Raw genomic sequence first — 13,383 nt, 5'->3', positions numbered from 1 at the left:
ACTTCAATAATATCATTAACTCGCCCGATGCCATCTCATTGTCTGTAAAGCAAGAAAAAAAGTGAAAAGACAACGCTGTTGATTGATTTGTTCTATGTGAGAATGCAGTTAAATGCGCTATTGTACAGTTGACCGGTAGCTATATATTAGTTTTGGAACTTAAGCCGTTTATTTGGCGCCCTTTAGATTTCTCTTTTGCTGAAGCTCGTTTTTCTTGACCAGCTTTTTACGTTCGGCCCGACTTAGGTTTCTGGGGTCGATCAGCTCATCACCACTCTTTTTTGGAGCATCGTCCACTTCCACTAACCACTGAGAGTCCAGTTTCTTGTTGGCACCTTTGTAGCCCCATTTTGGCACCCATTCGCCTGATGCCTCGTCGTAAACCATTTTGCCCGCTTTCTCCTTGGACTTGATACCCTTCTTCGCAGCAAATTGCTCCCATTTTGTGGGAGCCTTGGGCTTAGGCAAAGGTTTCTCTCTGGGAAGATCCGTGGTTGGGTCTGGTAGCTGTACTAATGTTACATTGGCACTTTGTCCACTCGAACCATTAACGGATTCAGTACTATTTTTTATGGGAAGGGATAAGATCTGATTGATCATAAGCTGCACGTTATCACGGGTCAAAGTTTTGATATGCTCCTCCCGCTTGGCGTTCGAAGAGTCCAAGTCATTCCTGTCCAATGTGTTGGAATCGAACACGGCCAAGTTTCCCAAATCGTACGTGACCGGAATAGCTTTCTCTACCGTAACCGGTAGCGATTTTCTCTCCTCGGCACTAGTTGACATTTTCTTAGAGTCGGTGAGCCTTTCGGGTTACTTTTGTAGCTTAAACTCAAGTCTCTGTATAGCTCATCGTTAGCTCATCGCATGTCTGGTAGACCAAAGTTGTAAATTTTTCAGATGCCAAAAAATACTTGTCGTTTGATACGCCTCTGTCATCGAATGACAGGATAATAAAAGTGCATATCATAATTCAAACAACTTTCGCACCACACGGCTTTCCATGGCCCTGCCATTGCAGTTCCAATTTTCGCGGATCAATTGCTTGACATAAAATCTAGAAGTCGAGAACATCTGAAGAATATCAAAATTATCGCCAGAATCCCGTTCCCCGTTTTCAAGCAGCTTTAGTTCCCGATTCAATAAGCGTTTCCCACCACACAAGGACTCCATGTAATGCAACATGCACTTGTTGTAGCCTAGAAGCAATAGCTCTACTAGTTTGAATACAATCTGAAGAAAGAATGGCAGTTCTTTCAACAACTGCGTCTGAAGTTCTTCAAAATGCCGGACCAAGAGTTGCGTTTTAATATCACGCTTGTCCTTGGTCATCAACGAAGCCAGGTAATCCTTTTTGAGTACTTTGAGATTCCCTACTTGGATGCTGACATGTTCGCACATTTTCCGCATGTGCTGCAGCGGATCCACGACGTGTGTTTGCAGACTCGTTAACTTAAGTAGCATTACTTCTTCGCGTTGCTGATGAATCTTATTGATGTAGGCTGTGTAAATGGATTCCACGTTGTCTTCGACCGCAAACAGTGGAATGGCAGGTTCGAATTCAAATATGTTGCGCCACTGCTCTGCTTGACGCAGGTTTTTGTCAATAATGGCGGTCAAGTCTAAATTAATGAGCTCTTTGTTCAACTTGTCAAGTAATCGCTCCACTCGTTTGAATTTATCAATGGATTCTGCGAGGGTTGGGTTATCCGAGTGACTATGAAACTCCTTCGACCTTTCATTTTCTTCTTCAGCTAGGATAAAACCATTAGTAACATCCATGTTGGTGTGGTCTGAATATCGACTCGATGACAGAGAAAAATGTGTGTCACTCGATCTGCAGGAATCGTTGCTAATTGGTACTGTTAGATGTTTCTCGTTTTGAATATCGGGTGGCATTGAAGGCGCGCGGCGCGAGCTTGTCTGCTCGGACGTCAAAAGTGCCAAAGAATCCGTTTGAAACGCCGAATAGCGTTCCGTGAAAGAGATGAGCCCTTGCAATGTTTCCGGTGTAAGATAATTCTTGGCATGAGTGACCATCCGCCGCAGATCTTCGAGAAAGCGATCAACATGGTGGATGGGGGCTTCTAAGATATCTTCCAGACGAAGGTGGTCACTTTTTTGAAGGCAAATTTCGTACCATTTGTAAAACAAAGGTCGTTGTTTGGTCTTTAAATCGGCCAATAATTGAGTTTGTTTTTGATGACTCGAAAAATAGGCAGAGTATGTTGACTTGATCTTGTTCAAATGAGAGTCGAGAAATTCAATCGGATTGAAATTGTCTCGAAATTCTTGCGGTACGCTGAGATAGGTGCCAAAATTTTCCCAGTCCTCTCTTACAGTGCCTGACCTGCAGCATGCAAATACGTATTTTTTGATCGATTTGACTAGAATTTTGCTCAATTGTGTTATGGTGTCAATGTTACCAAAAACTACAATCTCGTCTTGAGAATCTTGAGCAAGTAACTTGTTTTTGAACTTTTTATTGTTATGAAGCTCCCAGCGGTAAACCATGTTGAGTGAATCCGTCACATAAGCATATTTCTCTTCATTAGCGAGCAACTCGAATAGAGAGTCGAGAAAATCTTTCCCATGACGTGTCGGTGGTCGCGGGTTATCGATTTTCTCTATGTGGAGAGGTTCCGTTGGTGAAGGTACACACTCCATTCTCGTTAGCACATCACACTTATTCGAATAACGTGCGTCGGATACTCGGGACTTCAGTCTTGCTAACTGTTCTGCGTTGGCCCTAAAGTCGTGTTCTGTGCGCCAGATAGATTTTGAATACGGATTGGTCCCTGTGTTAAAAGTAGTGTTTTTACCTGATAATCCTGTGAGGGGTTTATCCGAGTCATCGAAGAACCCTTGCCCACTTTCCCTGATTGGTGTTATTGTCGACTTTGTTGGATAATCAAGTGGAAAGACTGAAGTTGTCGATTTCATCATTTTTAAACGATTTCTTCGAGCTCCCATTGTGAGGATTATGTTGTGAAATGCGATCCCGTTAAATACATTAGTAGCCGGCTGTGTCTTTTGCTTGAAGATGGTGTAAACTTTGATGTGTCAGATTAGTATCATCTTGAGAGAACCTGACACTTCGGATGCTCATTTACGACGAGTCGGCACCACCTCTACCAATAAAGTCTGTAACCACTTTGAAACGGTCTTTGGCATTAGATTCATCGTTCAGCGTCATGCGAAGAAGCTCTGCATTAGTTTTTGTATCTACCTGCACTTGTTTCATTCCAGCAGCTGTTTCAAAATCAACCATACACTGCGGACACTGGAAATGCCGGTCGTCCCCTGCAGACGAATCAGTTTCATTCAAACAGCTCTGATGATATAGATGGCTGCACTTGAAGAATAAGATAGGTGGAGTGAGTTTTAAATGACAGGTATCACAGGCCTGGTCTTTGAGCTGGATTTGAAGCGGATTTTTTTCATCCGTCAACGATTTCAGCTTCTCGTTCTTCTCAGTAAGCTCGTGCTCGTAAGACTCGATGAGCTTCTTGTTATTGTTTATTTCTTGGTTCTCAGATTTGATGTGTTCAATGAGTATATCTTGAATAAGTCCGAAAGTGACAACGTTGGTTGAGCCTAGAACTTGTAAAATGTCCAGCAAGGGCATTAAATCTAAATCCAAAACTTTCCGCAAAACTTTTTCCTTGAAGACGGATTCGCCTCCGATCTCTTCCATCGTGGTTCTTGCGACGACGAAGTGTGCCAAACCCATCGAGTATAGCTCGGGCTCTTGACCTCCATAACGTTCGATAAACTGTAAAGCTGTTTTGGCATCATTCGTTGAACACAGTGCTTCAAATTTGTAGACCAAGTCGGCTTTATCGAATGCGAGCTTCGGACCTTTAGGGCTGAGTTCATCTTCCTCTTGGGGTAAGTCAATCTCATTAATTTGTGAGATTAGCATCATCAAAGAATTGTCCACCGGTTTAATTGGTTTATCTGATGCTAGCGTTCCATTTGTAGACTGACTTGCCCTTATCAGCTGTACGCTTTGTTGGTATACAGCGCGGGCTTTCTCTTTCCACTCTTTTTGACGGCTTTTAATGTCATCCTTCGCCAGTGACAGATAAACGTCATATAGTGTGGTCAAGATAAGCTGCTTGTCGTGATCAAAGCCATCAAACTCGTTATAGCTACCCAGGCAAGCCTCGAGGAACACAACAAACTCGAAAGGTTGATGAACGAATGAAGTGAAAATTAATGCGGGCCTCGGTGGATGATAGGTTGGAACACTTACATCCAACTCCGCATTTTTGGAGTTCCCTGTGCCTCGCATGAAGTCCAGGAAAGAGTTGTAACTGTAAAAAACATTGTGATCCATCTCTTCGTTGTGTAAGGGCTGCTTTTCGTCATTCATATCCTCCAATTTTGCGGGCTGGAATTTTCCTGTAAAAAGCTCAATGAGTAATGCGTTCGTGTCATTCGGTAAGAGCTCTAAAAGCTGTTTTGAGAAAGCTATCAGAATACGAAGCGTATCGTCAACTGGTAGACTCTTTGTATACTTTAGAGCCAAGTGTGGATCATTTAGGTTTTCGATCAAGATATCGACCACGACCTCAGGGCTTTTGGAAAACTTTCTAGCAATCTTGTAAGCCTGTAGTGCAAATCCGGACTCTAGAAGTAATCTTAGTACGAGTTCGAGATCGAAAAGGTTTGCATCAGAATAGTAGTATGATTCATCATCCTCCATCCAATTTTGCGCGGGTTCTTCCTGTTGTAAATACCTCCCATTCCTAGTGAAGTGCTTTACGAAATCTTCCAACCCTTGTTCGTCCCTCATCTTTATCAAAGATATGATGTAAAGTGTTACATGATCGGAGGTCCCCATCTCATTCTGGATCACTGAGAAAACGTAAAATGACAAGTTTGATATGTCCTCAGAGCTCGATGAGCTCTCAATACCGAACTTGGCAATTACCTCACTTGTCTCAGTGACGTTAAGACATTGTAGATATTGCTCAATAGCGGCGGCTTTGGACCCTGATTTATAAAGATAATCGGCGTACCTTTTCCTGATTTCCTCGATCTGGATATCTTCCAGTCGGTTTTGTTTGGCAATATCAAGAGCTATCTGAAAAAGTTCTTTCTGCTCAACAATCTGCAGCCTTTCTGTAATAGACTTTTCGGTGATTTTATGCAGCGTGCCATCAGACGTCAGTAGCATCACTGATTGATCTCCCGTAAATCTCATTGGGAAGACATCTAATACATTTCCGTTCACTAAGCTGTTCATGACGATCAGCTTATTTCGAATGTCAAGGACGATAACCCTGTTGCTCGGGACAGTAGACTTGAAAGCATGCAAGGCGGTGGTATTTGACGCTTGTACCCCGGCTAGAACGAGCAGATGATCTCCATCAATTGAGAATACTCTTTTGATCATGGACAGATCAGTTGCCAGGGATCGCTTCTCACCGGTGGGTTTGTAGAAATCAATGGAGTTCGCAAAACAGCAGATAAATTCCTGACCATCGCTGCTCGAACAACTGCAATTGATGTCAACCCCGGATTCAGAACTTAGAATCAAGTCTGCCTGCCCATGGTTTCTTCCAGAAGTGTCAAAAAGTAGCAATGCCGATGTCGTGGAAGCAAAACAGTTTCGGCTGTCACGGTCGAAAATCAACGAAGTTATCGGCTCCTTATTGGGGTCTTCGTATATGATTCTCTGTTTTGAGCCCCGATCATGCAAAATATCACCTCGTATCAATACTACCCTTCCGTTGACGAAGCCTACGGCGATACAGTCCACACCTTTTGATACTGCGATGGCTGACAAGGGAAACGTGTTCTTGCCATTTTTCACCTCTATGCTGCTGTGAAAATCGAATTCATTTCTGGGCCTTTTGTCCAGTTTCCATATTTTTAAAGAACATGGCTTGCCCATTTGTTCAGCCACGCTGAGAATAAGATTATCTTGTACTGCGCTCAGGTATGTCGTTTGGAAACCTTCAGAATACGCTTCGAATTCTAGTTCAATTTCCAACGTCGATAGATTCACCAAACGCAAGAGTCTCGACTGTACTGCAATGAGAAGCCTTTCGTTCGAAACCGGGCACACGGCAGTTATTGTAGGATCAGAGAAAAAGGGTCTGTCGCTGCCCAACTTAGGATCCCGAATCGGGATATTCTCGAAGAAATGGAATTGACGCCATGAGCGAAATGACATATGTTAGCAACTAATAAGGGCCAACGCTGGCAACTTGTAATGGATCTAGTGGGTAGATTCAAACTGGTCTACCGGGAAACTTCGAGATTCTAACAAGCAGTAATTACTGGTAAACTAATATATTGTGCAAGACACAACCACACGTGACCGGTGATGCTTGATGACAGTTCTAAGTACCAAGATTCCACAACAGGTTGGACTCACACAGGTTCGATCCAACTGGAAGTCGACAAGTGTTTGCTGTTTGACTAGGTTATCGGTTTGATACATGTCCGGTGAATTGAAATTATAACAGAGAAGTGTCTTGCCAAGCATGTTGTAGAAGCTCGATACTGCTTGGCCGTTTGCGATAATCCAATTCAAAAGTTTCACGCAGAAAACTCTTGGCTTCTTCACTAGCCCAAGACGGAGAGTCTGGGTAGGTATTAGTGCCGATCTTGAAGATGGCCTGCATCTGCGAAAAATCTGGGAACGGGTGTTTGCCCGTGAACATCTCGATTATGACGCATCCAACAGACCAGATGTCAGCTTTCTCGGTGGTCACCACTTGTTTCACTACTTCGGGAGCCATCCAGTACACCGACCCCTGCAATGATGCTCTTTTGTTTTGTTGCTGGTTCAAAGGCGAAAGTTTCTTGGAAATACCAAAATCTGTAATTTTGACGCAGCCCTTGATGTCAATCAGAATGTTTGCACCCTTGATGTCTCTGTGAATAATGTCCTTCCGATGCAAGTAAGCAAGGCCGATCAAGATTTGGCGTGTAAAATTTTTGATCAATGGCTCTTCAAACGGACCGTAGTTGTTGAGCATGGAGGAAACCGATCCACCCGGCACATATTCCAGAAAAATGTTGAGATTCCCACCTTCTTGGGACGAGCCGAAGTAGGTCACAATATTGTCGTGGTGTAATTCTTTGAGCAGCCCCATTTCGTGCTGCAATGCGTCAATCATTTTCCTGTGTATCTGAGAGCTATTTTTGGCGGCAGCTGTGCCTGCATTTTGATTGTACTGTTTTTTGACACCGTCAGATACGGACATTACGCCTGCGGTGACCGCAGCTGGCTGGAGTTCTACCTGCTTTACGGCCATCAGTTCACCGGTTTGGGCATTCATACCCAGGTACACACTACCGAAACTACCTGCTCCGATCCTCGCACCCTTGAGCCAATTTTTAGGAGTGGCGACTTTGGTTGGTAGCGAAATGATATCTCCGTCGTCTTCTTCGTAGTCTGATTGCACCTGTAAAAGTTCTATGCGATCCGTGTTTTTCTGTCTGAGTGATGCTTTTTCGCCGTAGGTACTATGAGAAATGAGACCTGGACGTTTAGTTGGTGCCTGTTTGGACTCTATAGAGCTTCCGCTCGCCTTTCGGACGCTCAAATCTTCGCGAGACGTTTCTGCAGGGCTGAAATTCAGCGTATCATCTTCAGCACTGCCACGACGGGTTGACACAGCAGTACCGGTCTTTTCAGTTCCCGCTGTGGCCGATGGATCCGTTGAAGTCTGGTCTATGCTTTGCAGAAGTGCTCTGCCAACCGCATTGGAATTGTTCACCCATATATTCCCCACATTGTTACCGTTAGCAGGTGCGACAGAACCGTTGATGGAGCTTAGTCTTATAGATTGTCGCACTGAGCTTTTCACAGTTTTCCGAAGACTTTTGGAATCCGCGAGCGGGAAGTATTCACCAAGATTTGTGGAGATCAATTCACTTGGAGGTCTTTGATTGAAAATCTGTCTAATGTTGTCCTTAGAGTTTTCGATCCTAAGACTGCTTTGTGGAACCGGAGAGGCACCGTAGGACGCCAAAGTATCTGCAGCATGAAAACGAGCTCTCGAGTTTGGAGTGGCAGTTGTGAAGTTAGAGATAGAACCAAGTTGGTTGATAACGCTCAAAGTTTTGAGATGGAGTTTTTTAGATGTCAGTGTAGCTCTCTCGTTTGGGGTTTGATCCTTCGAAACAAAAATGAGCCTATTTTTCTCAACACGATCTGTGGAATGACATATAGTGACTAGTTCTACGTCATACAGCAAATGCAGAACGTTTTTGGTGTAATCCACTACAAACACGTCATAGTCCTGAGAATTGCGTGTTTCTTCGCCTTGCGGAGTGCATGCAATAAACTCACTTGGAAGTTTCTTGATTAGCTTTTTCTTAATGGAATCTGCGTTGAAACAGCCGTTTACATTCACTTTCTTGGCAGATCCATCATTCAGAATGAAAATGGCGGAGTGTTTGTCTGTAACCAGTTCTTCTGTTGTAGTTAGTTGCGTAAGGCTGAGAGCCTGGAATCTCTGTAAGAGTTCCCTTGCCTCTATAGGGGACCGGAACTTGCTTCCACGTAACGTTTGGGACCGTTTAAGAATTCTAATACGGTCTCCAATTTTTTTGACACCTACTTCGATCAAGATCTCTTTATCCAAATGTGCGACCACATTTTCGGATGTAAGATTCCAGGATTTGAACCGGTCGATGTACTGGGCGCAATTGAGCTCGTTCAAAAACTGTACGACAAAAGGCTCATTCTCGGCCATGATGGTAGAGTAGGCAAGGTATTAAAGGGGAAAGAGGGACCCAGATCAAAGAAACAATTGGTGCGACTCGCTCAACCATCTTTTAAATATATGGTAGATCAATCAATATAAGTCTTCATGAGACCTTAAATAAGATAAAACATCACGTGCCACAGCCCGAGGTTGTAAGTTCGATCCATAAGGCCACACATAGCGAGATTATTGGGAGCAGCTAGAGCCGCTTGATTTGAGATCTGATCAAGAGTTCGGAACGTTGAAATTTGAGAATTCTTTTTCCTGTTTTACACGACCCTACAAGTGACTATTAGAATCAAAGGATACTGAAAAAGCTTAACACAGCAGAAAAGATGTAGAAGTCAATAAATATAGCGACGTACAAAAACTATGGATTTTCACGCCGCGCAACGAATTTTTTGGCAATTTTGGTGAATGAAAGTTTGATTTTATTAATCGTACCGTGTAATTGAAATGCAGCGTTATTTGTGGTCGCACAAACGAAAGAGGGGAGAAAATTAATCTGCAACTCTCGTGAAATACCCCATTTCGATTCTACTGCGGTTCGCAACTCTACTGTATTGCAACGATCTCACAGTTTTTTTTTTGTTGATCTGACAGACGTCACACTCGTGTATAGCGATCGTTGTTTTGCTCATCAGTTCTTCGCTATAATTCGAGTTCTTAATAGGCTATCGCGTCACCAGTGTTATTGGGATTCTATACAAAATTGTAAGTTGATGTAGCACCCCCCTATCTCTCGAGTATAGCTTCACTTCCGAACTTAGTTCATCTGACTACTGTAGACACATGACTGAAGAGTGACACACACGTCAGTAGTGATTTTTATTCCGAAATATCAGTATAGACCCTAAATTAAAGATGCATTACTGCACTACAACCTTAATCAACATCATCCAGCGCTCATCACAACTAACAATGAGCAACAATAAGGACAACCTGGACAATCAGGACAACCAGGAACGCAAAAAATTCTATCTTGATCGTGCCGGTAAGCGTGCGGAGGTGAATATTGAGCATTTACGCAAGCCACATACTTTCGAGCCCGTCAAACGTTCAGTAGGCGAGAATTTGTCTTCTCCTTTAACTTTAGGAGGTGATCATAGACCAACGGCAGATTTAAAGGGGAAAGAACCGTTCAAAAAGAAGGAAACCTGAGGTTTTAGCTAGTCAGCCCTCTCGTTAGCCTTTCGATGCAAATAGGCTATTCTTTTTACCTTCTAAGTCGAATTTTTTTTGTATTGAGTGAGATTGATCCATCGCTTTCTAAGAATAGAAACTTCTGACCAACTCCATACGCAATGTTAGTGCCCAAACGCTATGTGCGGTTCGGGATCTCGCTGCTGTTGCTCTTAGGAGCAGTTTGGCTTTTGGAAGCGTTCTTGCGCTTTCAACAGCAAGCATTTCTTTCTTCTCCAATGAGCTTGGTATCAATTACTCACCGAGATAACCAAGCAGATTTTGATGCGCTTAAGATTATTGATGCACTTAAGGAACAGCCTCAGGACCGCAATTTAGTGATCTCCATTGGTGTCATGACATGTCTCTACGCTGGAACGTTCCGGGAACTTTGCCCGTCGTCCCGTAAGTATGGGGTGGGTAATCCGGACTCTCTTTTGGCAGATAAAGCCGCTTGTAAAGTCATCAGGAAGGATTTAGCACGAAAAAGACGTTTCCGGTTTGTGGGTGTGTCGCACTACCTCTTTTATGAGACAATTTCACTCTCACAAGCAATTGAATATCTTTCTGGCTCAGCAAAGCCGATAAATGCACTTCAAGATTTTAACAAAGACATCCCGGAACATTACGATAACACGGCAGCTTTTCACGCCCTAAATGAGCGAAACATACGAAATTGGACCTTTGTCAGTGATGTAGACGTCATTTTTGGCGCGGGCGCTGTGGACCCTCGATCAGGTTGGACTCTTTCGAGTAAATTTCCACTGAAATTAGGTTCCACCCTCAAATATGTCTCGCTCAAGAGGCCTGCCTCAACTGTAGAATCCGAGCACAACATTCGTCTCCACGTCGGTCCTCAAAACACTTTTAAGATAGTGCAGCTAGCTGACCTCCATTTCAGTGTCGGAGATGGTCGCTGTCGTGACGAATTTCCCAAGCATGACGAATGTCATGCAGACCCTAAATCCACAGCTTTTATCGAGCAGGCCTTGGATTCTGAGAAGCCGCAATTGGTTGTGTTTACTGGAGACCAAATAATGGGACAGGAATGCTTTTTAGATTCCACTTCAGCCTTGCTTAAGGTCGTTAAGCCGGTCATAGACCGGAAAATTCCATACGCAATGGTATGGGGCAATCACGACGATGAAGGGAGCTTAGATAGATGGCAGCTTTCAAAACTAGCACAGTCATTGCCTTACTCCATGTTTAAAATTGGTGAGAAGGACACAAATGATAATACTTTCGGAGTTGGAAATTACGTTCATCATATCTATGACGAGAATGGTGACGCCTTGTCAGCCTTGTATTTTCTAGATGCGCACAAGTACTCCCCCAATACGAAGGCTTATCCTGGATACGACTGGATCAAAGAGGAGCAGTGGAAGTTCTTTGATCAGTACGTAGATGATTTTTCTGAGCAAGGAAAATCGCTATCGATGGCTTTCTTTCACATCCCCTTACCAGAGTATCTCGACTTTCAATCAAAAAGTACATCTGACTCTCAAAATCCTATTGTTGGCAACGCGAAGGAAGGAATCACGGCCCCCAAATACAACTCTCAGGGTCTGAAGACTTTGTCGCGATTAGGCGTTAAGGTAGTCACCACGGGTCACGACCATTGCAATGATTTTTGTTTACTTGATGATTCTATATCGCCTGCCAATGAAGACAAAATCTGGCTGTGTTTTGGTGGTGCTGGTGGTGAAGGAGGTTATGCTGGATACGGCGGGACGGAACGCAGGATCAGAATTTTTGAGCTAGATTATACGGAGAGAAAAATTGTGAGCTGGAAAGTGTTGAACAGTTCGCCCACCATCCCCTTTGATCGGCAAATACTTGTCAGCGATGGCATTCCAAAAACTGATTCACTTGCATGATGTTGCGATTGAAGCGCTCAACCGCCAGGTCAAAGTCAGATAAATGTTGCTGGGTCGATGATGCCGCAAGGTACAAGGGCAGCGCGTTGTCTATAAGAGACGTGCTGCCGTAAAAGGAAAGCTGATGCGGAAGCGGTGTGTGGAACACTTTGTTTGCGAGAATGTGTACAAATAACAAGTAGTAACCGAGCGTCGAATTTTTCAATATTCGGTCTCGATCGTTTAACGCTGTAAATGGTTCGACTCTTTTCAATTGCATCTCATAAATAGACTGGTGTTTTTTATTTGGTATCACATATCCGCTCTGGCCACATAATGAGGTGCCCTTCATGGCGATGAGCAGTTGACTGACTTTGCGCTCTTCCAGCGATTGCAAGCGGTGCAAAGCACTTGTGTAGTCAGATAGAGTTACACCGTAGTCTTCATTCATCGGGAGCTCTGTCGAGGAGTCAAGATGGTAAGTGGACCCGTTTTGCTTGCTACATTCTAAGCTTTGGATCTTATTCAGTCGTCTTTCGATCGACAGCTCCAGTGACTCACTCGCATGAAGAAGTGCATCCTTAGACAAAAGTTTTGGTTTTTCATCAACGAGATCGTCAATTTTTTCGGATAGCTCTTGAAGCTCTAAATGCATTTGGGTCCAGTATTCCAAAATTTTATTGAGCTTGAGAACACCGTTGAAGGTAAAGCTTTTCTTTGGTGTTACTGGCTCGGGCGTAATCTTGGGAGGGACCTCGAAGTTACCTGGTGTGCCAAATACTCCATCCGAGAAATGAAGTACGGGAACATTGACATTTCCTGTCTTGGGACTGAGGTTACCTTCGTCATCACTCAAAACTGGTGAGAGCCGACTCAAGTCCAATGCATAAGTCGCAAGGGTGGTCCACACGGGAAGATCTTCATTTTCCTCGAGTAAATTTTGCGGAATTTGACCCACAATTTTGAGTTTGATTTTGGTCATCGCGTAGGGCAAAGCAGGTATGTCTTCAAATCGCAGACCGCATTGCGATCTTTTCTGTGCTTCACTTACATAAAGACATCGTCCATGAAGATCTTCAATTGCTACGAATATGGAAGGACTGTACGGTGGTTTGAGTTCGGATTTTGCATCTTTTGTCAACGAGACGTTGTATATCGAAATGCCACTGAGATGTCGCAGTCTTCGCTATAACACACAATTAACGTTAGTATTTCATATTGGTCGTAAAAAAAGTGAAGTAGAATCGGTCATACTCTTGAAAGATACATTTGAGGGCCTCGGTGGGCTGTGAGCTCTGATATGCTTGAGCTTGGGTCTCTAGAACTTGCATGATGGGTTGTCTTCCCAACGTTTAAACTGTAATTAGAGCGCCAGTCTAAGATAATGGGGTCACGTGGGTATTAGGTATTTTGGATTCCAAGATCTGACGTCTCGCTTAATGGTGGTTCGTTTTGACTTGTCATTTACATGAGTGGATGAGCTGTAAGAGCTTCAGCTGGTGCAACTTTTCATTGCAGCTGGGGGCCCTTGGTGAAGATCAAAAACAAAGGCTGTACGAAAAATGATGTAATTTCAACAAGTACATAGACGATACCCGATGCTAGGCTTT

At 43.7% G+C, this 13,383-nt stretch overlaps 7 protein-coding genes across 7 annotated transcripts; 2 read left to right on the top strand and 5 right to left on the bottom strand.

Moving 5' to 3' along the window:
• Positions 1–168: 168 nt before the first annotated feature.
• On the bottom strand, positions 169–786 carry RRS1 (LALA0S01e15456g1_1; the record flags this gene model as incomplete). The annotated part of the gene is made up of 1 exon (XM_022774816.1): positions 169–786. One exon carries the CDS (start codon positions 784–786, stop codon positions 169–171), a length of 618 nt encoding a protein of 205 aa, XP_022626876.1.
• Positions 787–966: 180 nt separating this feature from the next.
• Positions 967–2,946, bottom strand: FUS2 (LALA0S01e15434g1_1; the record flags this gene model as incomplete). Its single annotated transcript, XM_022774815.1, has 1 exon — positions 967–2,946. One exon carries the CDS (start codon positions 2,944–2,946, stop codon positions 967–969), a length of 1,980 nt encoding a protein of 659 aa, XP_022626875.1.
• A 163-nt stretch (positions 2,947–3,109) lies between these two features.
• Positions 3,110–6,187, bottom strand: PEP5 (LALA0S01e15412g1_1; the record flags this gene model as incomplete). The annotated part of the gene is made up of 1 exon (XM_022774814.1): positions 3,110–6,187. The coding sequence occupies one exon, from the start codon at positions 6,185–6,187 to the stop codon at positions 3,110–3,112; it is 3,078 nt and encodes a 1,025-aa protein (XP_022626874.1).
• A 286-nt stretch (positions 6,188–6,473) lies between these two features.
• STE11 (LALA0S01e15390g1_1) lies at positions 6,474–8,723 on the bottom strand (the record flags this gene model as incomplete). The annotated part of the gene is made up of 1 exon (XM_022774813.1): positions 6,474–8,723. One exon carries the CDS (start codon positions 8,721–8,723, stop codon positions 6,474–6,476), a length of 2,250 nt encoding a protein of 749 aa, XP_022626873.1.
• An 876-nt stretch (positions 8,724–9,599) lies between these two features.
• Positions 9,600–9,896, top strand: LALA0_S01e15368g (LALA0S01e15368g1_1; the record flags this gene model as incomplete). The annotated part of the gene is made up of 1 exon (XM_022774812.1): positions 9,600–9,896. The coding sequence occupies one exon, from the start codon at positions 9,600–9,602 to the stop codon at positions 9,894–9,896; it is 297 nt and encodes a 98-aa protein (XP_022626872.1).
• Positions 9,897–10,039: 143 nt separating this feature from the next.
• On the top strand, positions 10,040–11,794 carry DCR2 (LALA0S01e15346g1_1; the record flags this gene model as incomplete). The annotated part of the gene is made up of 1 exon (XM_022774811.1): positions 10,040–11,794. The coding sequence occupies one exon, from the start codon at positions 10,040–10,042 to the stop codon at positions 11,792–11,794; it is 1,755 nt and encodes a 584-aa protein (XP_022626871.1).
• VPS38 (LALA0S01e15324g1_1) lies at positions 11,757–13,042 on the bottom strand (the record flags this gene model as incomplete). Its single annotated transcript, XM_022774810.1, has 2 exons — positions 11,757–12,959; positions 13,028–13,042. The coding sequence occupies 2 exons, from the start codon at positions 13,040–13,042 to the stop codon at positions 11,757–11,759; spliced, it is 1,218 nt and encodes a 405-aa protein (XP_022626870.1).
• Between the last annotated feature and the right edge of the window lie 341 nt (positions 13,043–13,383).

Source organism: Lachancea lanzarotensis, scaffold LALA0S01 (genome assembly GCF_000938715.1).
Source record: "Lachancea lanzarotensis genome assembly LALA0, scaffold LALA0S01, whole genome shotgun sequence".
Lineage (NCBI taxonomy): Eukaryota > Fungi > Ascomycota > Saccharomycetes > Saccharomycetales > Saccharomycetaceae > Lachancea > Lachancea lanzarotensis.
This window is presented reverse-complemented; position numbering and strand designations above follow the sequence as displayed.